The following is a 27,266-nucleotide window of genomic DNA, read 5'->3' on the forward strand; positions in this document are numbered from 1 at the left end:
GGGGGATTCCCTGACTTTTTCACATTTTCCTTGACCAAAGTGGTCAAAATTCCCTGACATTTCACATTGACAAATTCTATGAAAAAATTCAAATGAAGTTTTATTCACAAGCTGATACAAAGTTAAAAGCCGGTGAAATTCCTAACTTTGATAAGTTTAGACAGCATGGTGCACCATTTAATTTTGTACAATAAAGTAAATGGATAATGCAGTGATGCTTTTTTTTCACGAGTTACTCCCCTACATTTTTACTGGTCCAACAAAAAAGTAAATTGAATTTGTGTTAATTTGGTTTACTGGAATTCTACATGTGTACACTAAGTTGTAAAATCTTAAAATTGCAAACTTAATTAACAATATATCTCACTACCTATACCAGAATTCCAGATTATTTTTGAGAGCAAGAAGTTGAATCAACGTACAAAAACTGCAAATGATATCTTGGTATACACATGCCAAATGCCCCGAAATCTTGGTTTTAGAATACCGTTGGCGACTCAGTGTGGTTAAAATAAAAATGCATAGGCAGGAACATCTTGGCGTGCTTATCTCAGCAGATCCACTCTCTCTCTTATAAGCCAGTTGAATTCTAAAGTTTTAGTTTGTTCACTGTGCTTTAATTATCTTAAAGTTTTCATTACCAACACCGTAGGTCTTCAACATATTTTAAATGAGGTTTCTCACAACACAACTACAAGATCAAAAATGAAAAATTAAGTAATAAATTGATTAATATTTTTACAGAATTATTACTTTTTCGTCTTTATATTCTTTCAACTGAGGCATAGGTCCTGATCGTGCAGCCATTGCGGTATCAGGCGTGTAAAAAATAAATAGAATCGATAAAAGCTGATAAAAATTGATAGGACCATTGTGTTTTTCTTACAAATAGTCGTCAGAAATTAAAAACATGAAGCACATTTTTTTCATCTTCTGGGGATGAGAGCCAGCTCTATGCGCATTTTTTGGGCGCTTGTCTGGATTCATCACTAACAATACAACTATTTCCATTAAAAAAAAAAAAAAAATACATTATTTACTGAAATTTTCTCGTCTTTAAAATGTTGACCTGTATTTACATTCATCATTTTCGACACAATCTTATTCAAAGAAAAAAGTTGAAACCCTTTCCTTGACCGCAACAAAATAAAAAACCATTGTTATTACATTGGAAAACAAATCATTACTGATCTTCTTTATCAGGTACAATTTCCCTTTGGGTGTGCAACTAGCTTTTAAAACAGATTTGGGTCACATTTGTTTCGTTCCAACTGCTAAACCGGGAGCACAAAAGGATTGTAATTCGATGCTAAAAAAGAATAAGGAACCACATAGTATAGTTTTTTGTTTAAATTTGAAAAGAGGAGGGAGAAAAATACCAAGTTCCTTTTTTGTTTGAAACCGTAACTTAGTGTGCAACACTAGACACTTTTCCAAAAAAGGTTGTGAGTTTAAATGAGTTAACACTTACTAAAACAAGACTAAAAGGGCACAATCAAAATTGTACCAAATGAGGCTAAAATTCTAGCATGATGGAAGGAAAAACTGAAAAAGGTGGTTAATGTACCAATTCCATGACGATCTTATTTGTTAAATGAATGGTAAGGAGAGCTGCGGACTTGTTCGAGCTCATTGAAAATACAGTATGTTAATCAAATTAAGAAAAGAAGGATAAATTTGAACAAAGGAGGTCCACGAGAATCTTTTAATTACCAGAGAGATATGAAAAACAATGAAATATCACGAGAAAGCTTGTGACTTAAATGAATTTCGACCACAGACTCGAAATGAAGAACTGAGCTCAGAATTCACTTTTTTTCACACAAAATACCCACGACGTTAACACAAAATGAGTGATACATACCTCAATTTTTTAAAGACTGTCATTAACCTCCTTCACCTCAGATATTCTTCAATATTGTCAATTACTAAGAAAGACAGGAAAGCAGATCAATGGCCGAAGTACGAAACCACTTATCTCCATTTGTGACGTTGCAAACTTGCTGTCATATATTATTTTTCCTTTGGAAAACTAGCCGACGTAATTTTTTAAAAACTCCCTAGATTTTTTTTCTTCGTTGGTAGAATATTCTGTAAAAATTTCAAGCTGTAAAGTTGGCTTTTTTTATTCTCAAATAGATAAAATAAGAGCGGAAATGTCGAAACATCGCGATGGGAATATGGGGTTTCGCACTTTGGCCACCAAAATAATTATAAAAAAACGTGGACAGACTTAAGTGAGGTAACAAACTACCTCAAACATGATTTAAATTAAAGATAACAAATTTTCCTAGTATGAGATCAGATTAAAAGTGAAGATGAAGAAATATTATAGGATGTCACATGATTAAGAAAATAATGTGATCAATTGGGTGCTACGGATTCAAGACTCCAAGAAGCACCCAATAAGTGTGAAATATAATACGGGTATAAAATAGGTAGATTACCCGGCTGAAGTACCTGCATGGTACGTACAACATAATTTTGAAACAAGTCTAGGTCATGCGTCTTGATACGTTTCATTTACACTGAATTAAGACTAAATGGTTTGAAAAGGCTTCCATTTTTAACAAATGCATTCATTCAACTATCATGCTATCTGAAAATATGAATGTTGCTGGCAGAATGGCATTCATTCATGCCAGATAGTGCTGAGTTAAATCAGCACTTTCCCCCCATTTAAACTCATTTAAAAAAGGCACATTTCCTTGAGTAACCTGACAACCTTGCATAATGATCATTCTCATCATAACTTTCGTAGAGAAACACCCTGATAATGGAGACACAGGTTACCAGCTGTTAATACATTTCATCCATAAAAACCTTTCATTTCTCCTCTCACAAGGAAAACTTGCGCGTAGAAAAATGGGATCTCCCCAAAAGAATATGTGGCGACTTGAATTCCTGCTGCGTACGACTAGTCCACAGCCATATTGTGCTAGTGCCCACTTTGCTTCTAAGTAAATCCCAACTTAGTTTACAACTTCAAGAAGAGAATCAAAAATTAACTACGTTCAAATCATAGAACAGAACATTTTGGACATCGCTAGAATTGCATCCGTTGAAAGGGGAGCCACGCACCTTTCTATTGGCTGAGAGAGCAGCAAAATTATTAGGTAGCCATCACATCTTGCAATGCTATCGGATAGATATTCTAAAGGCCATTAGAACCTCAATTGAAAAAATATGTCACTGCCTAGTGGAAATATTTTTATAGGACTACAACTGATATTGTGAATGCATTACACATAGCAGTTAAGAAAATTTGGTGAGATTCTCCTGGAATTTTGTTCGGATTATGCACAAACTGGTTTTGTTTATGAATTTTCTTGGAATCGAGACTCAGGATGAGACAAATCCTTCCCATGCGCTTGAAGCTGGTATTGCTCTTTGTTGGACTAGTTCTGGCAACCATACATTTACGTATGGTTCATTAAAATTCTTAAAGGCTTTTCAAAGCTTTTTTCAATTGACCTCAAAAGTCCACATTCTTATCTAACCACGATGTTAGATATGAACAATTCTTTGGTCTGATGAGACCCTCGGTATTACTGCACTTTCTAATCACTGGACAAATTCCGCATGGCATTTTCACAAATCCTGGAGCTGAGATCAATAATTCAACAGCACGGTAGCTGTAACTTCCATTTGGTAAGAGATCCTTCTCTATTTTCCCATCATAATAAAGCGTTTCTAGGATTGTTTTGATATCTTCTTCTGAGAGGTTGATCTTACTGATGCCTAATTCAGTTATGAAATTCAAAACATCCTTAACTGTGGCGGATGCCATGTTCTGCGCTTCTACCGGCCCATAGGTGAGTAGCTTGTCTCCAATCTGTTCTCGCTTCATTCGTAGATACCGATAACATTGCTGATTCAGGACATCGACAAATTCTGATTCAAAATCTTGATCACAATACCACGCGCCACCTAAAAAACAAACGCAGGGTAAAATTACGGAACCTTCATCTACATTTTTAATTCAAAAGAAAAAATTTATAGACGTATCAAGAGTTCAGGACTTGAGGGAAGCGCTATGCATCTCACTGTAATAATATTTACTTAGCATCATAGTTAGCACTCCAGTGCTCCAACAGTTCCTCAAAAGGGTCAGTGGCACCCACTATTTTTTTAATTTATTTTTGAGAAAATGTAGTGAACTAAGTTTCTGGGAATTTTTCAGATTTTTTCAAACTCTGAATAGCAAAAAAATGCCGAAAATGGGACCCTTACGGAATGATATTTTGGCGGGTGCTGATGACGTGGCCACACAGGGGAAATGGCTTTTATAGATTGACTGAACTCATATTAAGACAATGCCTTGGTATGTCAACTTGACAGTCAGCTTTTGAATAGCTTTTCCTCCCCTTGGAAATGATATTTTGGACTTTTTAAGGAGCTTTTTGGCTTTTTCAGGTAAATTTACTTAAGGCTAACTATATTACAATCTGGTGAAAATTCCTTACCTTCTACCCATTATTCCTAAAAATCGTCACCAGCAAAGCAATTATTGAAACAATTTTTTGTTTTGAAATAATTTTTACAATCCGTCTACTAAGTAGTTTACCATCAACTTCAGCAGTGAGCTTGATGGATTTACATGGAGAATAATCTAAAATTACCAAGTTCTTAAAAAAAGATGCAGCCACTTGGAACCAACTTAGTGTGATGGTCAAAATATTCCTTTCACAAGGAAGGTCTTTTGTTTCAAGAGAATGGTTAAATTTTTCCAGGAAGGTTACTATATAAAAAGAGAAGTAAAACTCTTTCCAGCATTACCTGTGATCGAGCCGTCAGGCTCCAAGTCGTAGACCATATAAACCTTTTTCTTGCTTGCTGATACAGAATTTACGGCCTTGATCATCTTTTTTCCTTCCAACGATTTCAGGATTTTGTTCAGTTGTGTTAGAATCAAGTTGGACTTGATTCTGATGTCTCGAATCCAAATACCTGAAGAAAAAATTCGAAATAATATAATTGATATGTAAGTGATTTTTTTTTTATTTATTAGTTGTGGCTTGGTAGAAGGAAAAATAAAATAGACTCCTAACATAAAAAAGTTTAAGTTAGTTGGTAAAGGTTAAGTAAGTTATGATTTAATCTGATCGAGTCTTCAAACCCATCGGTGATGAGATTGATGAAGTTCAATTGCCTAGATTTTGTCAGAGACCTACGGGTGAAAATTTGAGAATTTTTCTAAAAATTTCAAACAATGAACGCTCTTTGAATAAAAAATAACAAATTATTTAGTCTTGTCAGTGTTATGTCAATATTGATGGCTGAAGTACATAACAACGTATCTCCATTGAGGTGTTTCAAAATATCTGCTCCTATTTTATTTTGTTGTAGAGAAAAAAGTCAACTACACAGCTTGAAATTTTTAAGGAATATTCTGCTAATAGAGAAGAAAAATCAAAAAAGTTTCCAAGAAATAAAGTTTACTAGTTTTCAAATGAAAAAATAAAGTATGACAGGAAGTCTGCAATGTTGCAAAAGGAGCTACGTCATTTTATGGTTTTTTTCTTAATATTCTTCCTGTTTTCTTCTTGTCAACAATGAACGTATTATCGATGCAACAACCAACCTTTGTTACCAGCTTCTTTTATGATGGTAAAAACAGTTTTCTCTTCAATGTTGGCTCCTTTTAATTGACTTGTTTGTGAGTTGTCCTTTATTTTGTACATGAGATTTCCTTTGTGCTTGAAAATGTCAACTTGCCCACTCGCTACCAGTTTATTGATTATCAAGACATGATCTTGTGGAGAAAGGCCTGGGTATGTTTTTGTGATGTCATTGTCTGAGATTCCTTTTGAACCTCCTTTCTGAACCAGCCTGAGGACTCTTTCCTCGTTTTCTGTTAGTGTAACTTTGGGCTCCGTACTTTGCTTTTCACGCTTATCTGTAGAGACATTCTCTTGGCGAGCAAGCTCTTCAGTTGAGACAGATGCTTTGCGTTTACTCATTATGATCAGATTGCACACAGTCCTGAAAAGATAAACAGAGAAATTGAAGATGACGTTTTGTGCAAAGATTATGAATGTATTTGGCTCAAAAATTGATATACGTTCTGAATTGGTTCAAGCTGTCATGGTAGTTTAAAAATACCATGGTATAGTTTAAAGAAAAATTAAAGATAGTGGCCATTACTTAAATTGTTTAAATATTATGCACTGAAGTACAGAGGAAAAGAAAAATCGGTTTTAATCACAAAGACGAACAGCCACCATGCAACAGGGAATATGATCCAACAGACTATCTTTTAAAGGAGACTTAAATGTTTTGTATTTCACTTAATCACAATGTTACTGGGATAACTTTACAAACCAAACCCCACCTCTCAAGATCAGAGATCGGGCTGTTGTTTAAAGTAGGACTTATTTGCGAGCAATTTCTACACATTACTGAAGCAATCCTTCATGTGAAAAATGATGGATTATTACATCATGAGAATCAACGTTGACTCACAAGGGTTCTTTCAGTTTATGGTCAACCACCTGCCAATGCCCTTAATTACCTATGAGACTACAAGTTGGCTGACGGGCCATTCTCTGAACAGTGCCCTAAGTTTGATTCAATGACAGATCAGTGACAAGTAGCAGTAACATCTTGATTAAGCTACCAACAATTAGCTGCATGGGATTCATGACTTAGTACATTGTACCAAGTTTATATAAATACTGCTTATCATACTGGTAAGCGCAGTGCTTCCTGAGAAGCCTAAGACTCCGTTAACGATACGGCGCTCTGTATGCTTTTACTGTCATTTTGATTTTTAAAATTGTTTGATTATTTCGTTTCAATATAGGAGATGATTACAGCCCCTTATCGATATTTTGTCCTTCTTTGCTGTTCGCGCTGAATAGGGAATCATCATCTATATTCCACGCGTGCAGCAAATAAGGACAAGTTATCTAAACGGGCTGGTAGCAGCGCTTGATGATGCTGGTGATTACATCGAAACTAAAATGTTGGGTATACGATAGTTTAGAAACCTTCTTAAGAGCTGAAATTAAAGAAAATAGATCGACATCGACTGAGCAGTTATTTCTGCATTATTGAGAAGCTTCCGTACAATGACATACCTGAATTGTGAGTGAATCTTACGGACAAATGAATGCACTGCAGAAATGAACTTTCATTTTGGATCTCCAGAGGGAAAATAGAAATAAATCGAGACAAAACCTTCGAACTTCACAATAATTTTCTTTTGTTTATTTTGATTATCAATGTCAATCTTCAAGAGTTGTTGTTGTTGTTTCCCCCTCATGTCTCCCGTGTGTAGCACTTAGCAGTGTTGCCATATGTTGATACTCGTTTATGAATTTTTACGTCAACTTGCAGGTATTATTTCATTTGTTGATAACAATCTGACGTGGACGTCACTGAAAGTAACGAACTTCACTTGGAATTTGAAAACACAGATTTTCTGATTTTCAGTTTCCTCGAACCGAACGCTCCATCTTCTCGATTTTAGTTATTTTGACTCTTTTATCGATATTAGAAAAGTTATATCTCTAACTCTAGTTCATCATCGCGTAGTTTTGCTTTGAGTAGCAATTTAGCTTTGCTTATTACAACCAAATTGACTATAGACTAATCTCAGAACCATTTGCTTGCCCTCAGTCAAAATGAGTAAATCTCGTGGTGCCAATCAAAGTGAAAAACCCATTCAAGTGTTCGTCAGAGTACGGTAAGCTAGTTATGTCATTACTAAATTCATCAATCAGTTTTTACCAGGATGAAGGCCAACAACAGTTTTCAAACTCATGTTTTCACTTCACTCATGCATGCCTCCGAGACTGGACACGTCAGCCCGTTTCAGATAACTTTACCTTTTTCACTGCATGCGCGGAATAGGAAATTCCCTGTCCTGCACATTCAGCAAAAGAGGTAAAGTTATCTGAAATGGGCTCCAGCAACTAATGAGAGAAAAGTACCCCTGCACAGCTTTTTTTAATCCATGGACCTAGGTGGATTCAATGGAACGATATTTGAGTGCGAAACTCAATTGATGACCACTTTGGAAGAGATGCTCAGCTTTCTCCTGAACTACATTTGAGAATCAGGATTTAAAAACACTGCAGTACTGTCTAGTCCAGATGAAGAAAGAGCCCTCACGTGGAGCTTGTAATGAACCGTCTCAGGCGCGTTGTTAAAGTCAACAATGTACAGCGCAAGTTATCTGATCATTCAGTTAGTACTCATGTCAGAAAAGTTAGTAGTTTACTGGTGACTGTCGCCTGTAGTAGACACATTTATGTACTTGCACTCAATGGCGGTGTGTGTAATCAATCCTTGATTGCCATCGGACAACAACAACGCAGTTGCTTGCAAACGGAAAATAAATAACTGCCAACTTAGCTGGTTCTGTAGTTTAGTTGAGCTTTGTGGTAACTAACCTGTGACCTTCCACCTTGTCAGTTAGGAAGCAAGTCTTTGCCAAATAAGTTTTTGCACTTGTAGTGTGTGATAGAAGGTCACGTCTTTTCAGTTAAGCATTGAGCGTTCAAGCAAGAATCAAGATGGTGGATCTTTCAATCCAATCTAAAACTACGAAAACTTATTTTGCCAAGACTCAACGAGCTACTGAGCCTGGCTTAACTGAGATTGTCAACTGGCCTTAAGTATGTAGAAAAGTATATGAGGCACATTTAATTGTAACATGTGATTGAAATGTGGAAAAGTGAGAAAGAGGTAAGATGAAAAAATTATCATTTCCTTTTAAGTTTGTCGTCAATCTTCAATTTGAATTGGTTTTCGGAATTATCAGTGCGCAGCACTTCGTGACTCATTGCTGATGTTTCAGTATTTATTGTGAATTCTGTGAAATATTTTAATTGCCTTTTATTCTGTTTAGACCCCTGAACCAGTCAGAAAAAAATTCAAAGTCGTATTCAGTTGTAAATGTAAACAATGGCCGTGAAGTATCTGTCAAAGAAAAACCCATCGAGAGGACAGCAAGGAATTTCATTTTTGACAAGGCCTTTGGCCCCGATTCGAAACAGGTGAATGCAATTTATCATTTCAGAAAAAAATTATTTTTTCAGCTCCCTCCCAAATTCTACCAAACTTCTTTCAGAATACTTGTAAGCTACTATAATTTTTCCTTGAACAAGGCAGTGACAATTTGTTACTATATTCTTTGTAATCTTTGCAGACACTTCAAAAATATTATGTTTGTATTGCAGGGGCCCAATAATGTTCCCTGCTTTCCACAATCCTACAGGTGCTGACACAGTGCTACCACAAAAAGTGATGACCTTTTTTTTCTTTTCCTCTTCTTTTTGGTCGTCAGGTTTTCCGGTCGACCGGTAGGAGGAACATTTTCAGGGAATCTTATTTTATAGATTTGGTGGCAATCCTGCCCTATCATATTGAATCCACTGCCCACAACTTATTGTTTCTGTAATTTACAGGGATGTATTTTGATGGAGCAAGTATGATGTAAACCTCAACATCCTGCATCTCAATAATAGTGTTTTAAAATGACATGTTCAATCTTATTTTATGAAGAAAAAAAGAAAATTCTCCAGGTTCATTCTTTAAATAAAGAAGAATAATCTTGGAAGTCACAAGAAAATGATTCTGATCAGTCAACCATTAAAAAAGTGTTGAATGAATTCAAAGTTCTTAATATAGTAAACTTGTGTTTAAGTTCTCCTAGTCTAACGATTAATTTCTCTTCATGTTGTTTGTACAACACTTTCAAGTAGAAATAGATTAGCTTTGGTTTTTTTGATCAATTTTTCCTCGTGTCAGGAACAAATTTCAGGAATATACAGAAATAAAAATGTGAATAACTCATAATCAACTTTTTGACACTCACAGCACTGGCGATAATTCTGCATTTACCTACTATTTGTAAAATAATACATTGTGTGTTTTTCAATTATTCTCACAGGTGGATGTGTACAAACGCGTTGTCTACCCCCTCATCGAAGAAGTCCTGGCTGGTTATAACTGCACAGTGTTTGCTTATGGGCAAACTGGTACCGGAAAGACTTTCACAATGGAGGGAGAAAAATCAAATGACATTAATGTCTCATGGGAAGATGTAAGGGTTATGTTATAACTTATTTACTTTACATATTTTAATTAATATCAGTGTAAGACACCACGAATAAGAACAACCAACAAAAACGATGAGAAAATCAACAATAACCTCTCAGAAGGGTTTTCTGGAGGAGGTCAGTAGGAATTTCTTGAGGGGAGCAAGTCCATATGAAAAGAGAGCATCAGCTCATTGAAGTTGAAAATTATGTCATATTCAATGTCCTAACTAAACAGCCAGTCTGTTACGGACTTGTTAACAGCATGAATGGAAAAAGGCAGCCAGGAAAGATGTAAGGTTGTTCCTCCTGGGGAGAGACGAAGGGGACTTATGCAGGGTGGCATAAAACTTACGAAAGAATCGAAAGATTGGAAATTTCAGTGAAATATTTCATGAAATTTCACGAGGCTGTGAAATATTTCAGACTTTTCAGGGGCTAGAGTAGGCAACTTGCACTCAAACACACAAAAATAGAAGGAAGTCACAATTTGTACATTTTGCGAAGCATGAAAAGGAACCGGTAATTTTCAAAAGCTTTCATAAATTTCTGAAATTTTATGAAATACATATATTTCACGTGAAATTTCAAGATTTTATTTTTCATGAAATTTTGCCACCCTGGACTTATAGTCAAAAGCTGGCAACAGGGGTTCTCATAAGAAATAAGGGAGTGTCAACTCCCTAAATGGCTATGGATAGACAGGGGATCCTGGCGGTTAAATTTAGCGTAGAGCGCCAGAGAGCGATATGAAAGTGGCTCTTATGTATGGAAATAAAGAAATTGACGATTTATTTCATAAATAAAACAAAATATCACTAAGATACATAATATCAAATCATATGAAGTATCATATCAAGAATTTGGAGTTTTTTGGAATTGGAAACTCTTTTCCTCACAGGGTGAGTTTATTCATCACAACCAAGATAGTTTTTCCCATGTTTTTTTTTTCTTTCTTTCTTTTTTTACCCAAGCAAAATTACCCTAAGTCCAAATGACTAGGCATCTCTGACTGTGTTTAAAGTTTTTATTTTGGTCTGTTTCAGGATCCATTGACTGGTATCATTCCAAGATCTCTAAGTCATCTATTCGACGAACTCCGCATTAAGCAGCTAGAGCACTCAGTGCGAGTGTCTTTTCTTGAGCTTTATAATGAAGAGATCTTTGATCTTCTCTCGCCCATTGAAGATTCAAAAGGACTTAGGTCAGCATGCTTTGCCTCCCTGTATTTTTCGATGATTTTACTTTTCCATGAAACCTCTCTGCTCTGAATGCCATTTTTGAGTGTAGTGTATTAATAACTTTGAGTAACTTTGGATAACTTTTCATGTTTTAGTCTCAGTGAAATGTTCCCTTTTTCAACTTAATTTTTAAACCTTACCCACAGTCAAAATTATTTTGATATGAGAGACAACGTCATCTCTTCAACGAAAGTTTTAATTATCTCTTAAGTCTTTAACCTTTTTATTCTGCCGAAACTTGCATCAGATATGTTGACCTCTCTTTACTTTTTATTTTCAATTAATTGCATTCAAGTATTGCAAAAGGGAGCCTCTCTTGGAGACAAATATATTTAAAGCTATCCATAATTACTGAAAGAGATTAAAAACTGTATACTAAAGAATGGCATTCAGAACGATTGAGAACTGACTAAAGATGATGCTGCTCTTATGTCCAGACACAGAAAATGGCATACTTTGTATGATAGTGGAAAGAACAAAATTTTAATTTATCTGAAGTAAAATCAAGCTATTTAATAAACCTGAATTTTGCACTGGAAGAGCATTATGTACCTAAGGTGCCCCAAAATAATTAGGATTGGTGTTCTAATTGAAGAAACAATCAATCTAGATCGCAGAGTTGTTGCATACGTCTGAGGATGAGCTGGATCGGTGGTTTGTTGCCCCTTTGCCAACATTTAAAGTGGCTCTGTGGTAACCATTGCTGAAGTAAGATTCCAGCATCTTGGAAAAGTCAACTAGAAAATCATCAGCTATGTGGAGTCCTTTATTTTGTTTTACCATTTCTTCAGAGTGGTGAAGTAAAGGTTGCTCGAGCAACTTGTTACAGCACTAACAGCAATGAACCTTGCTCAAACAAGCAGTGAGGACAAGCCTCTGGATACTTTTAACTTTTTGTCCATTCTTTATCAAGACCTATCTACACAGGTCAGTCATTGTGCATCTTTTTGAAATCTGCTTCATCGCCCGGCCATAACTCGGCGGTGCTCAATGCTACGTCACAGTGAGTGCCTCCTTAAGAAATACTTTGCAGGCACTCAATACTACGTCACTGCACAGTAGAGTTCCAAAACTTGTCCTCAGTAATGACTGACCTGTGTAGATTGGTCTTGTTCTTTATGATTCGTGGTGGGAATTTGATGAGCATTCTTATGTTTTTAGGCTATTTGAAGATTCCAGCAAAAAAGGATCTGTAATCATACAGAATCTAGAAGAGGTTCCTGTGAGCAACAAGGCTCAGCTGTACAAAGTCATGGAAAAGGGCTCGCAGAAGCGCCAAACTGCTGCCACCCTCATGAATGCTCATTCAAGGTGAGGAGAAGGTTTTGTTGGTGAGGAAAACTATGAAACAGAGGGAAAACAAACAAACAAGCAGGTTAAAGTAAATTCCTAAAGGATGGAAGTTGTCGGCCCAAATCGTCGCTCCTCTGATGTAAGGGCATATCTCTATTTCCACATGAGGTATGGAAAACGTAGAGTTATACAGAGAACCGAGCTCTTGTGGAAATTAAGGTATGCCCCTATGTCAGAAGAGCGACGATATGTTTGATAGGTGTCACAGTGAAGAATGGCATATTGTATCACACAGGGTTTTTCATTTTAGGCAGACTACCAAAATTTCGAGGAAAATACTCTATCAGCTGCTCTATCGCTGTGTCAGCTGCAGGATTACTGACAAGTATTGCGTTGCCGTGAATTCAGAAATTATTTAAAAAAATTATGAGACACAGAAACATTTATGAGTAAGACAATTTTGGTTTCTGGGACACATTTTCCTCCATTACACATGTGTTATAAATTTGCTAATGCCGTACCAAAAAATTAGATCTAGGTATTTCTTATAATTGGACAATGTCAATTGTTTTTGAAATTTCCTATAAATGCACTGTAAGTATACCTTAAAAGCAAACTCTCTATTTAGGTAATAACAACACCTATAATTTGATTATTCAACTCGGATTGTTTGTTCAACAAGTGACTCTTTTTAAGAAATTACTATGGATGACAACGCTTCATTGATACAGATCATCCCATGAATGTAAGGTAAAAACTGAATAAACAATGGGTCAGTTGCGCTGGTCACAGAATCGTGTTTTCATGCTTGATTCTTGTAGATTAGCTAGAAATAATCAGATCTGTCCAAACCGCAACTTTCTACGTTCAATATTAACCGAGATACTGCCCTTTGAAAAGTCAAGTTTCTGATGTCATCCACCGTGGTAGTGACACCCTTGGTTTCTTCCACCTTGCTTTCGTCTAAGTTTCATGCTGAGAAATCAGTGCGTCACTGACTGATGAAAGCAAGGTGGAAGAAACCGCAGGTGTCACTACCGCAGTGGATGACGTCAGAAACCTGACTTTTCAAAGGGCGATATCTCCGTTAAAATTGAATGTAAAAAGTTGCTGTTTGGACGGATCATATTAATTTTTGTTGATCTACGGTAATCAAGCATTAAATCACGATTCTGTGACAAGCACAACTGGCCCACTATCCAGTCACCAAGTACAGATTGCATTTCAACGTATGAGTCGTTCGACAGAGTGTTGGTAAGTTTGCCAATGTGCATTAAGATTTTACACAAACCTGGAATCCTCAATGTAGAGGGAATAAGCACAATTTTCCCTTAAAGAGATGTGCTGTTTGGTGCAATATCAGTTACGACCAATCAGGGATGCAAATGTAAATATGTTTCAAGACTAGTTTACCTCATTTTCAGCACAGCGCAGCCTCTTGATTTCTAGATTTACTTGTTCCTCTGATCGCAATTTTTTTGCATTTTCTGCCTCCCTGCTATCTCAATGTTACGATACTGACTACGGGATGAAGTTGTTGGGCAGGCTCGTCCCAAAACTAAAACAAGTGCACCAAAATCCTTTACCAACAGACAGTTGCATTTTTTTGGCATGTTAATGAAATCTATTCAGGCGCATTACAAAAGCTGAGAGTGTTACATTTTATCTTCTATTTTTATTTTTCAGTCGTTCGCACACCATATTTTCAATCACCGTTCACATAAAAGAGACTTCAGACAAAGGCGAAGAACTCTTCAAGATAGGAAAATTGAACCTCGTTGACCTCGCTGGTAGTGAAAACATCGGAAGGTCAGGAGCAGTAGACAAAAGAGCTCGAGAGGCAGGAAATATCAACCAGTCTCTATTGACGCTTGGCAGAGTCATAACATCTCTCGTCGAGAAGGCACCTCATATTCCATACCGGTGAGAAAATAATACTTCAACTTTTTACCCCTAGAGTTGCAAAATGATAAAATATTTTGATTTTGTGCGGCTGTAATGAGCCCTCAGACAAGGTATGAATGAAACTCCATGCAGCTTAATTTTTCTGCAAAACTTCAAAGAGGAATGAATCCCACAACAGATCTGGAAATCAACTTCTAAATAAAACCTAAATTTTCCCAATTCATATTTGTAAAATAGCAAAAATACAAACAACGTTTTTCGCATATCTACCTTCCATTTGATTTGTTTTAAAAATACTTGTTAATATCTTGTTCATGAGTTGATTCTTATATTTTTAGTTGTGTGAATAGTTTTTTCACTTAAAAAGAGAAAACAAGTGACTTTTTTTTCTAATTCAGACTGTGTCTAGCGACCTACATAGTATTCTGTCAATTAAAAGTCTGCATTTTACTTCTTGCTTTTCAAGGAGGTATAAGCATGTCAAGTGTTCAAAAATTTTGGTTGAATGTGCTTCATTTCAAGGTGGAATTAATTTTATCGAATGAGCCTAATTTTCATTCTTTCAAATTTGGAGATAATATATAGCTTCACTGCAGCAATGTGTGTAACATCTTCTTTCATTGTTTTCCAGGGAATCAAAATTGACACGTTTATTGCAAGATTCCCTTGGAGGTCGCACGAAAACTTCTATCATAGCAACTGTCTCCCCAGCCTTGTGTAATTTGGAAGAAACTCTCAGCACCCTCGAGTATGCAGCCAGAGCCAAGAATATCACCAACCGGCCCGAGGTCAACCAGAAACTAACCAAAAAAGCTTTCTTGAAGGTGAGACGCATTCAAATAATCCTTAAGTCCTCTACAAAACACAAAGTGAAATCACAGATTTTGTTTTTATTTGATCATAACTTCATAATTTAAAAAAAAAAAAAAAAAAAAAAAAAAAAAAAAAACCTGTTCGCAAAATATTTGAATAATTTTGGAAGGTAATTCAAAACCTAATTGATTCAATTCTGAATATAAAAAATATTATCTTAATATTTCAGGACAAACTTCAAATGTATAAAATTTATCATCGTTCATCTCTCTTTTTGAAATACAGGAATACGAAGTAGAAGTTGAGCGCTTAAAGCGTGACTTGCAAGCCGCAAGAGACAGAAATGGTATTTTTGTTGATCCAGAAAATTACACCAAGATGACTCTACAAATTGAAGAACAAGAAAAAGAGATCAGCGAAAATCTTTCTAATATTAAAGCTCTCAAAGCAGAAATGGAGAAAAGACAGGTATGTATGTCCTTAGTATAGAAGTACCTAATATGAATAATATTGGATTCTTTGCAAAGCCAAAATTGATTCCATCTATAAGTCTAGGAATTTTTTTTCACCATTTCGTGGAAGGTAAAGGAGTTTTAAATCTTATTGCCGTAAAGCACACAGAAGTTAGTGAGTGTCCTGTTTGATTAAAGTAGACTCAAGTCTTTTAGCAAGAAGGAAGTTTAAATTTATGAACACATTGAACGCTAATTTCTCTAACATAATTTTTTGGAATTTTTCAACTGTGTTCTCTGCAAAATTTTTGAGAGAAGATCCATTCTGATACTCAATTGTTCATCATATCTATTGGTCCATTCAATGATATGCCAAAATGTATCATGAAATAAATAAATCAAAACGGGTTGTTATAATGTATCTTCCGCAGACATATAGCCAAATTAGGCATTTTATCAAATGCATAGGCAGGCAGCCAATTTTTGAAAGTTCAGGAAGTTTTGTACGTTTTTACAAAGAGCCCACTAATTTTCAATATTTTGAAACTAAGAATCTTTCAAACTACGAACCGTCATTGTATTTTTCTTTCTAAAATTCTTCTCAAATACTTTCAACCGTCAGAATTGTATGAACTCTGTACATATTTTGAAATATGTAGTATCTCTTGAAAGGTATGTTCATTTCTGGGCTAAAAATCATTATACCAACTAGAGAATAATACAAATTTTAAAAATATTTTTTTTTTTGTTAAGACAAGTAATTATTTGGTCCAAAATTAGCAGAAGGGTCAGAATTTCAATCTGAAGGAGAATGTTTGAAACTTTGCTCAGGCGTTTGATGAAATGCCTAATTTGACCATTAGCCTGCGATTGATCCGCATTGTACTACCCCAGTAGTCAGGATTGGTGCGCAGCAAGTTGATCTGAAACCTCACAAGAGACTGTAGTATTAAAACTTATGACTTCTACAACCAGAAAAAATTATGAAATTTAAATAAAATAAAGAAAACAGACCATATTGTTTTTATTTCATCAAGGTATGATTAAGCTTGGTTTCTAATTACAGGAAATCATCGAGGAGTTATCTACTTCAAATAAGGAAACAAAAGAAGAGTTAGAGAGACGCAAACAAACTTGCCGAGAGACAAGGAAGGCTCTTAGGGAAGTTACAGTGGACCGGAATGAAAACAAACATCTAAAAGAACGTCACATGGAAACCGAGAAGAAACTCCGCAAACAGGCAGAAAAACTTCTAGCAGTTGCTAATGTTGCAACATCTGATGCCATGAAGCTTCTTGAAAAGATTGAGCGCAAAGAGTAAGTTTTGCTTCAGAAATTTTATCCTGCGTTTTGGCCAGTAATTTTACTCAGGGTTGGCGCATTTTAGCTCTAATGAAAGTTTCACAATTTCAATTGTTGCCTACGAGAATGGAGAGGCTGTAACTAGTCAGTTTTGTGACATCAAAATAGTAGATATTTCCCGAAAACAACAATCATTTCTGCGTCATCGGAGCATCGATGAGTGAGGCAGTCGCCGTGTGGACCAATTAGAGTGGCCCTTGTTCGGCCGAAGTTGCATGAGCGGCGCGTTTAAATCTGAGTGGAGTAACGATTATGGGTATTTAGCTTTTGTTTCTTTAATTATCAGACAATGTCATTTACCAGTCAGTGCCAGTCAGTTTTCCATGGTGAAATTTCATCCTCTTTTGAAAAGTTTCTTATGAATTTTTGCGTTAGATCTACCCCTGAGAAGATATCAGCTGGAAAGCAACACATGTTAAACCGCAGCAGAGTTTCATCTACTGGCACGATTTCACCGGAACGTAGTTACGGCCTCTTCATTTTTGTAGGCAACGTTTGAATCAACTCACCTTCTTCTACTTTTTTAGCCGCTTTTTTCAACCCTATTTTCAGTTTTTCTCTCTTCCTACTACTCTTAACTGCGACTCGCTTTTCTCCATGTTTGGAGTAGATATTTGTAAACATTTGATTTTTCTATTTTGTTTTCAACCTTTTTCTCTGTTGAAAAACTTGATTTTTGAAGCTTCAAGAAAGCCTCAGGTACCAAAAAGTTTCCCAGCTTTTAACTTTGTTTTATTTTTCCTTCAATTTCATAGTGCTGGTGTCCCTGGTACACTTTTTGCTGAGGGCTGATGAGGAGATTACTGCTTGTTTCTACAACACTTTTGAGGAATTCAATCTTATAGATAGTATTGCCAGTAAGAGAAACAATGTGTTTCTCCTGGAGCTGACACTTTCGGTGCATGTTTTATAACCCAACATCACCATTAGGGGGGGGGGGGGGGGGATAATGGTAACTCAGCAGCGGCAGCAGTAGCAGTATTTGACATAGCAACAACGGCCAACCCTCCTCCACATCTTCTTTGGAAGTTTTGAAAAAAAATACCTCTGTGCCAAAGTATAGGTTTGTCAAAATATCGATGACCAAAGTAAAAAAAAAAAAACCTATCTGTGGGTGAATTCAAATAAGAGTCCAATTCCACGTTCTATATCCTCCCAAAATTTTTTTGTGAATTTTTGGGCAAACCAAACTTTATTTTGACTATCATTAGGTGTAGAATCACGAAATATAGCTCATCGAGCTTAATAGTTGGGTTTAAACCCGAATTTCCACCGTTAAGTGTATCACTTCCCAAAATTTGCTCTAATTTTGCCTGATTTCCCAAATTTTCATCTCAGAGCTGACATATAATACTTTTAATTGAAAATTGAACACAATTTTCATGAAAGCATCGTCGAACACTAAATCAAAGCATATTTGAGAACATGTAACCCTTTCATATCTTGCAGAACTAAAAAAATTGAGAAAAAATTTGTCTGTTATGAAAGATATCTGAAGCTTATTCTGCTTGTCTTTTAGACAGTTCCGTCTGTTTATCGAAATGCGCACTGTCTCCCTTTAACACGAGAAGAAGCTTTTATTTCTTGGAATATTGCAATACAAAATGGATCAAAAACGCCAAATTTTAAAACTTCGAGTGGGTGTGTACCCGCTGAAGTGGAGATAAAGCCAGGAAAAGTTTGAGGAATTGCATCAACATATCAAGTGGGATTATCCCTCATGGGATACTTGAAGTGTAAAAAAAAAAAAAAAAAAAAATTACACAGGTCAACGGTTTTTTTTTTTTTTTTTATTTTCCGAAAATTGCCAACGGTTTCGGAGCAGATTTTTGGCGCCGATTCTGAAGATCACCTCCATTTACCTGTATCAGTGCGATTCATCGTGGGAAAGTTCGAAATTTTTCAGGAGAAATCGGAATGTTCCTTAAAAATCTAACTCTTCCAGGAGGGTCAGTTTTCCGGGAGAATCTGTGCACGATGGGAAAAACCTAGGAATTTTTCGATTTCGTAGCCTCAATTACATAAGAAACTATGTATTGCACCCCTATTAAAATTTCCTTTCTTTTCTTACTACCAAAGTTTTCCAGTCCAGTTTCATTAAAATCAATTAATTAGTCACCGAGGTAGTATTTAAAGCCACGGCCGCCATCTTAGATTTTGGAGTCTTGGAAATTGGACTAAAATTTTCAGTTTCCCGTCAAAAAATATCCATGGAAACCAGGTTTCACGTAAATCGATTGATTAGGTGCTGAGATAGTATTTTAGGCCACGTCCGCCATCTTGAATTTTCGAATTTTGAAAATTCGACCAAAAATTCGAGTTCCCTATCGTAAAATACCCCGGGATACCAAGTTTCGCGTAAATCGATTGATTAGGTGCTGAGATAGCATTTTAGGCCACGTAAGCCATCTTGGTTTTTCGAATTTTGAAAATTCGACTAAAAATTCGAGTTTCCCATTAAAAAATACCCCCGGGTACAAAGTTTCACTTAAATCGGTGCCTACAGGGCTTAAATAAGCAAGTCTCAGTTGTAACAGTTTTCCACTCTGTCCCACTAAACTGGGACACTGGGACAGGATGGAAATAAATCAGGGAAAGTCGGGGAATTTGCAGTGACCGATAGAAAAGTCAGGGAATTCTTGGGAAAAGTCGGGTATTTCTGACACATCTACTAATCATTAAAACATATCACTAATCCTCCAACTTCAATACGGCTCCTATATTTACTGATCTAAGAATACCGAATGCAGCAGGATCGTTTCGTGGATATTTCAGGAAACATGTCCCGAGCGCGCATCCCAAAGTACAGGGTGTCCCAAAAGTCCGGTCCACCCCCTCTAAAATTTTACCTAATTCATATTTTGAAACGAAACTTCGGGGATGCTCATGAAACAATGTAAGCTACTTTTTAGATGCTCGTGGATCAATGTAAGCTACTTTTGGGGCCCCCAAAAATTTTCAGAGGCTCTCCACAGAGGGGCTGCAAAGTTGCGGCCCCTAACTTCGTTTTTCAAATGGCGATCTCCCTTTGTCATACCTCGATCCAAAGAGGATAAAAAAAGAAAATTTTTCGCGCAAACCGCTGGTCGCCAGTTTGATTTTTAACAAAATGGCGGCCGATCATAGCTCATTGTATGGCAAAACCTAAATCTCCAAAGATTTGGGCGAAAATATGTACCTTGGGTTTTTTTGGCCTGAGAAAAACCGAATTCTGCATTAGTTTGAAAGAAAACAACTGAAAATGGCTCAAATATTCATTTTTCGTCAGTGGCCGCCATTTTAGAAGAAAAGGCCTGTTGAAAAACCGATTGAGGTACCCAAAAGAGGGATGGGGAGGTTGCCATTTGAAAAAAATAATTAGGATCTGCAGTCCTCCTTGAGGGGGCCACAAAAAAGCTCACAGTGATCAATGAACATCCCCAAGGCTTCAAAATTTGAATCAGGCAAAAATTTAGAGGGGGTGGACTGGACTTTTGGGACACCCTTGCAGAAGAGTTAAAACAAATCCAATCCGGAATTGAACCGATTATTTTCCAAATCACGCAAGCGCCAAAATTGCGAATGCGAGAAAAAGAAGAAAACCCGTTTTATTCGCTTTGTTGACGATCTTCGAATTCCAAAAAAGCTATGTTCTTTTGGAAAGCTATTTTGAAACTAGAAATGACTGATTATACCAGAGAAAACAAAGAAGAAACGACCCATCTACCACCGAAACAGAGATTGGCGCTTACGTGACTTGGAAATTAATCGGTTCAATTTACGTCAACCTACGAACAGTTCGGAACCCGATGGATTAGGACTCGAAGCCACTGATTCCTTCAGTTTCCTCGACTTTGAGCACTAGCGAACCTGGCTCATGAATGACGAATATTATTAATAACGATAATTGAAAGGAAGCTAACCTAAAATCCCTAGCGTTAAATCTTAGATACGGCCTTAATAAAAAGCATGTATATCGACGGTATAAGTCCGCAAAAATCGACGATGTAAGTCTGTAACCACGTATCTCGTTTGCTGTGTCGAAAGAATCTCCGCTCCTTTTTTATTTTTTCAAAGGAGAACAAAGCTACATTATTCCTCAAAGTTGCCGCAGAGTTTTCTCCGCACAGAGAAGCAGGGCCGGATTTGCTTACTTGCCGCCCCCTTATTCTCATTCGTTTTGAAACATCAATAAAAACCATCAAGTGAACGTGCAGCGGGGAGGGGTGCATAAGACGCGTTTACTCGTGTCGAACACATTTTTTGCGAAGCCCTGTCAACATTACTAGCAAAAGTTCATGGAACATTGCGCGAAAGTTAAGTTCCGTAAACCTATCTCTGTGTGGACAAGGCCTTCCATTTATAAGAAATGAACGAAAAAAGTATGAAAGAACAAACTGACCGCACTGTGTATGACGCAATGCGTGAAGTATTCATGCGGTCTTGTAGGCGCTAATATGTGTTACATGCTGACTGCCGCGTCAAGGGCTTCTCCTTTTCATCTCAAGTCCTCGTCATCATTGCTCTATGTGCCACGCCGTTCCAGGCCAGATTGCGTGTTTGGTACGTTCTCTCTTTACTCGACTAATTAAAGGTGCTGTCTCTTATATCACCGAAAGACGACAAAATTAGAAATTACTATGCTCTCAGGAAGTGAAGATTTTGTCGCCTTTTCTCGTTTGTAATTTTATTTCTGAATCCGATATTTTTTTATACCTACATTTAAAAAAATTGCAAAATTTTCCGTCCCCTAAATTTGCCGCCATGGGTCGCGGCCCTTGTGGCCACCCCCTAAATCCGGCCGTGCAGAGAAGAAAAATCACGGCAGTTTCTAAGAATTGCCGTTAAGTAGTTTTCCAACCAACAAATGAAGTAAGTATGACTGGAAGTCTGCAGCGTCGCAAACCGAGATACGTGGTTGCGGTCAGAAAAATATTTGCGCTTTTGGGGTGTGTCTGACCACTCTCTCCCTGCACCTTTGGGTTATTCAAGGTGTCTAGCGACCTGGGAAAACCGGGAAATGTCAGGGAATTATTTTTTCGTGTCGGGGAAATCAGGGAAAACGTCAGGGAACATAAATTCGGCATGTCAGGGACTTTTATTTTTCAAGCGATCTTCGTGTTAGGGAAACGTTAGGGAAATTGAAAAACACGACTTTTCCTCTGTTGATAAGTGATGATGAATCAAGTTTCAGAAACACGGAAACGATACTAAAATTTCTACCAGAATTTCCGCTGATATCTTTTAAATTTTAAAAATGAGGCAAACGTATCTCGTACAAGTTTAGGCACTATGTATTTTGCTCTATTTATTTCGTCATATCCCTGGAATATGAACAAACTCTTAATCTTACATGTAATCAATTAAAAAATTGAGAATATTTTTCCTTTTTGTCAGGGAATTATTTTTTCCGTCTGTCAGGGAATTTTAAATTTTTCTCCGCTTTTTCGGCCGTTTTTGTCAGAGCAATCAGGGAAATGTCCGGGAATGTTATTTTTGAAAATTGCTAGACATCCTGGACTTGTGCGTTTTTCACTTTTAAGGTCCACGCTTTTGGACATACGCGCGCTCTCGGACATCGTCCACGGTCACGCGGAAAACCGTGCAAAGTTTACCACCCCCCTCCCCCCTCCTTTTCTTCTTTTGGTATGAAACACGAGTGAAGCTCCGTAAAAACTGCCGCAGACCATTTTTTCGGGCCTTACAGAAACGTTACCGCACTATGCTGAAGCCGGAATTTAAGACGTTCTTTACTTGAAACTGCCTGGAGGTTCCGTTCGGAGATTCCGCGAGATTTGCCGACATTATATTATAAGAAAAAATTCAGTAGGTATCCTCAAACTTCACGAAGTTTGAGGGCAAGCGGTTGTTGGTGTAATGTTGCGCGTGCCTCAAAGAAATCCTATTCGGACCTGAAAAATCGGGCTTCGAAGTATTTGTGCGATCCAGAATCACCCTGTATAGGATACTTCGAACGCAAATCCTAAATACCGCTCTGATCCAAGATTAGTTCAAGGACATCTCACGATTGTGGATGAACCTATCGCAATCAGGGCAACTATATGAGTGATCTCCTCCTTATATACTGCCGTGCTAAGGAAGAACGCCGTATGAGCTTTCAGACATTGCCGAATTTCCTTCGATTAAAACTGACTTTACTGGTAAAACTGTAAATATTTTCCCCCGAAATTTTCAGACAATTTTGTACACAGTTTAATCTAAAATATCTGAAAATTTCAAGGGAAAGTATGCTTAAATTGCGTCAATAATACATGTTTTATCAAGGGAAATTGGGCAACTCTCGAATGTTCATACGGCGCTTTTCCTTAGCACGGCAGTATATCCTTCCAACCAATTTAGCCGTCGACGCAGAAACGACGCACGGTGGAGCGAAGCATAGGAATGCCCGGTCATCGCCTTGCTCCCCAACTTGTTTCGACTATTTCACTCGTTCCAATGGGCATTTCGTGATGAAACTTGGGCATCTAATGGTATTTCGATCGCAGAGTTCATTTTTGACCTTACTTTTCTTGATTTATTGACGGAAATACATAATTTTGGGGGTTATTTCTAACTTTCAGTAGAAACGTGAAAAGATAAGTTACTCAAAGATAATTTTACTCGTTCCTGTAGGCATATCGTGTTGAAACTTCATAGGCTTGTGGCATTTTGATCGTAGAATTCATTTCTGACCTTACTTCATAGGCTTGTGGCATTTTGATCGTAGAATTCATTTCTGACCTTACTTTTCTTGATATGTTAACGCAAATGCACGATTTTTGGGGGTTTTCAAACTTTCGGCGGAAACATAAAAAGATAAGTTGCTCAAAGATAAATTTTACTCATTCTTGTCGGAATTTCGTGTTGAAACTTGTTGCAATCATGGTATTTTGAACGCTGAATTTATTTTTGACATTAGAATTGTTTTTATGTCGACGTAATTACACTACTTTGGTTTTTTTTTTAACTTCTGGTAGAAAAGAAAAGTTACTCGAAGATAGAATTAACTCGTTCTGGTAAAAAGCACGTGTTGAATCGTTGATGCACGATCATACTTTCATTTTAGAACCAATTTTTGAGCTTACTTTGGTTTTTTTACATCACATGCATACGTGCCTTTGAAGGATTTTATTCAAAAATCGATCGGAATGCAGAAAGAAAATTTACGCAGAGATTTTATCTGTTCCGATTGACATTTCATGTTGCAACTATTGATTTCCTGTGATACTTTCATTGAGGAATAAAAATTTGATGTGACTTATAATTCAATTGCTCGATCGAAAGACAAAAGGAAGCTATTTTTATCGATACTATGTGATCTCTAAATGTAACGAATGCTCTTGTTTTTATATCCATTATGAAAAAAATATCGTATTACCGTTACCCTCTTTTTTTTTTTTTTTTTTTTTTTTTTGCTTTGTACAAATTTAAGTTAATACATAGCCATTGCAGGGCACAAAACCTATAAACGAAACTTAGAATTAAACGATCAACACTGTCAACGAGATTGAATTGCACGGTAAATCGGTCCATCTCATATCACGAATCACGTTATCTCAGGATCAGTTGGGACACTTCCAACGCTTCGTATAGGATTTTATCTATACCGCGCCTGCAGCGCCAAGCGCTTCGGGATGTTGGGCTGCAAAGTGGTCAGGAGGTGTATCCCCTACTATGATGAATAATTCATTCAAAGGTATTGATAGAACATTCAGCATTTTTATTTCCTCCTTAAAATGCCAAATAATCACATAAGATAAAAACAAAAACAGCTCTGTTTCCCCGCCTCGATCGCGAGTTCGCGAACCTCTCGAATGATGAATTTTGGCCCAAAAATGGGCAAAAGTAAGGTCAAAATTGAATTCTACGATGAAAATACTGCAAGTTCATCAAATTTTAAAATGAAAATCAGACTAAGTGTATTAAGACGCCAAGATAATTCAGCTAGATGTAGAGAAACAGCGAATTCCGTCCTCACTTTTTCGGACAAAAATCGATGTAACTTTCAAAGTGGCAGCTGGTGGCAGCCAAATACGACGGATTCCTCATCCTGAGGGATCACTGGAATACGCCTTATGCATGATTGGACGGCGAAATGCGGCGAAATTTTTAAAAGTCTATTCAAACTTTTATTTTCTTATTTTCGGAAGGGTCATCTTTGATCAAACATTACAACGTATAGAATTGAGTAAATTTAACTTTTTAATAGTGAAATATGTTTTTCATACACCCTAGAATAAGATCCAAGCATTCATATTTGTGTCAATTGCTGCCACTCGAAGAGGCAGGTATGGAAACCAACCTTAGAAAACACAGCAAAATCGGCCGTTACAGAAAATGTCAACTTCAGGAGTCCAGAGGACAAAAGTATTTGACAAAATCATTAAACCAACACTAGATTCATAAAATATGGATCCTTAGGAACACATTCCATCACATCTTTATGCAAAACATGAGAACACCCCATGTCCGAGGTTTTACCCATTTCGTCCCACTGTGCGACGTTTGTCTATGCAGTGCTGCTCACTTTGTGCATCATTTAACTTCCCTTTTTTCTTCCTCTTCATTTTATATCATGCATACAATAATACTGTACAAAAATTCACTTTTGGACTTAAGAAATATTTTCAAAAGCTTAATTAATCCTTAAGTGTATAACTTAACTTAACCATGTGAGCTACATGTTCGATTTTCCGGAGTTAGGAAATTCGGCCAACCACGCCATCGTGCATTGGACAAACCCCGCAACCAATCAAAATGAGCACAACAGCGAAACCATAGAGTACAATAGAGTCGCAAAGTACTGGAGCGCCGATGAAGCCAATCCATTAACAGGCGTTTCCGAGCCACTTGTGCTCCGAAAATAGTGAACCATTTGCGAACCCAACGGCATTTTGTAACACGGCGGCTTATGGAGAAATCAAGAATTGCTTGTGTTTTTTAGGTATTTTATAATTCAATCAGCATTAATTTTTGCAAATTTTGCTATTAAAGGTAGTCATAGCCATAATGAATCCATTGATGTATATTACTCCTGGGTAATACTCATATTGGGATTTAATTTCTGACTTATACCAAGTGTGAACCAACCGGCATTTCTTATCACGGCGGCTTACGGGAAAGCAACGACTGCCCGTGTTTTTTCGACATTTTTAATTTCATCGATATTAATTTGTGCAAATTTTGCTATTTAAAGGTAGTCAAAGTCATAATGAATCCATTGATGTATATTACTCCTGGATAAAATTCATATAGGAATTTAATTTCTGACTTATACCAAGTGTGAACCAACCGGCATTTTTTTACACGGTGGCTTATGGAGAAATCAACGACTGCTTGTGTTTTTTTCGACTTTTTTTAATTCCATCGGTATTAATTTGTGCAAATTTTGCTTGAAATAGATATTCAAAGCCATAATGAATCCATTAATGTATGTTACTCCGAGATAATATTCATATATGGACTCAATTTCAGACTTATTACCGCCTACTTATTTTAGCTGGTTCAGTGTGTGTCTAGCCGACGAACGGAGCCGAGTCGGGACTGTCGGGAGTGGGGAGCGCTGAGCGCGAGTCTCTGCGTATGCGTCATCGCTAGTCGCCGCACACTAGTCTCCGGAGAACTGGACAAAACAGCCTCGAAAAGTGACTTCATCGGCGATCCAGTACTTTGCGACTCTATTGTACTCTATGAGCGAAACGTAACAATAAATGTACTTCCTTAACAATAAACAAGGAGAAGAGAAGAAACAAAAGTATCACATGAAAAATAAAACTGTCCTTTTACTTCCGTGCAAAACCAAGCAAACGCCAATCAATTTTTGTCTGTAGACAAACGAGTGAAAATACGGAAAATCGACAAACAGTATCACTAAGATAGAAATATACTGCTGTGCTTAGTGAGAACGCCGTATAAGCTTTCAGACGTCGCCAAATTTCCGTCAACAGATCACGAATTTTCGGGAAAATTTGTTAATAATATTTTCTTCCGGTTTTTCAGAGAATTTCGTCCATAATTTGCCTTAAAGTGTCTGAAAATTTTAAGGAAAAAATAATTTTTCTCAAAAATAGATCATTTTTGAGATTGAATTCGGCAACATTCGAATGTTTATACTGCCGTGCTAAGGAAAAACGCCGTATGAACCTTTGAGCGTTGCCAAATTTCCTTTGATA

At 36.9% G+C, this 27,266-nt stretch overlaps 2 protein-coding genes across 2 annotated transcripts in view; one reads left to right on the forward strand and one right to left on the reverse strand.

The window, feature by feature from the left end:
• Window positions 1-83: 83 nt before the first annotated feature.
• On the reverse strand, window positions 84-7,267 carry LOC109044527 (DNA-directed RNA polymerase III subunit RPC6). The gene is made up of 4 exons (XM_019062302.2): window positions 7,083-7,267; window positions 5,585-5,985; window positions 4,780-4,950; window positions 84-3,930 (listed from the first exon to the last, which is right to left on the reverse strand). The coding sequence occupies exons 2-4, from the start codon at window positions 5,961-5,963 to the stop codon at window positions 3,476-3,478; spliced, it is 1,005 nt and encodes a 334-aa protein (XP_018917847.2). The 5' UTR covers window positions 5,964-5,985; window positions 7,083-7,267; the 3' UTR covers window positions 84-3,475.
• A 149-nt stretch (window positions 7,268-7,416) lies between these two features.
• The window catches only part of LOC109044567 (Kinesin-like protein at 61F), a 30,839-nt gene continuing 10,989 nt past the window's right edge, over window positions 7,417-27,266 (forward strand). Inside the window, exons 1-9 of the mRNA XM_019062370.2 lie at window positions 7,417-7,690; window positions 8,858-9,005; window positions 9,902-10,054; window positions 11,096-11,253; window positions 12,452-12,601; window positions 14,270-14,506; window positions 15,120-15,312; window positions 15,587-15,769; window positions 16,820-17,070. Coding sequence (XP_018917915.2) covers window positions 7,629-7,690; window positions 8,858-9,005; window positions 9,902-10,054; window positions 11,096-11,253; window positions 12,452-12,601; window positions 14,270-14,506; window positions 15,120-15,312; window positions 15,587-15,769; window positions 16,820-17,070 — 1,535 coding nt within the window. The 5' untranslated portion in view covers window positions 7,417-7,628. The remainder of the gene's footprint in view (window positions 7,691-8,857; window positions 9,006-9,901; window positions 10,055-11,095; window positions 11,254-12,451; window positions 12,602-14,269; window positions 14,507-15,119; window positions 15,313-15,586; window positions 15,770-16,819; window positions 17,071-27,266) is intronic.

Source organism: Bemisia tabaci, chromosome 10 (assembly GCF_918797505.1).
Source record: "Bemisia tabaci chromosome 10, PGI_BMITA_v3".
In the NCBI taxonomy this organism is placed as follows: Eukaryota; Metazoa; Arthropoda; class Insecta; order Hemiptera; family Aleyrodidae; genus Bemisia; species Bemisia tabaci.

What these genes read in the sequence shown, in the direction of transcription:
- LOC109044527 (XM_019062302.2), bottom strand. Translation starts at nt 5,963, where the DNA reads ATGAGTAAACGCAAAGCATCTGTCTCAACTGAAGAGCTTGCTCGCCAA. An exon ending in AAAAGAAGCTGGTAACAAAG is followed by an intron (nt 4,951 to 5,584) that starts GTTGGTTGTTGC and finishes TTTTTTCTTCAG; the next exon opens with GTATTTGGATTCGAGACATC. An exon ending in GCCTGACGGCTCGATCACAG is followed by an intron (nt 3,931 to 4,779) that starts GTAATGCTGGAA and finishes TTTGTTTTTTAG; the next exon opens with GTGGCGCGTGGTATTGTGAT.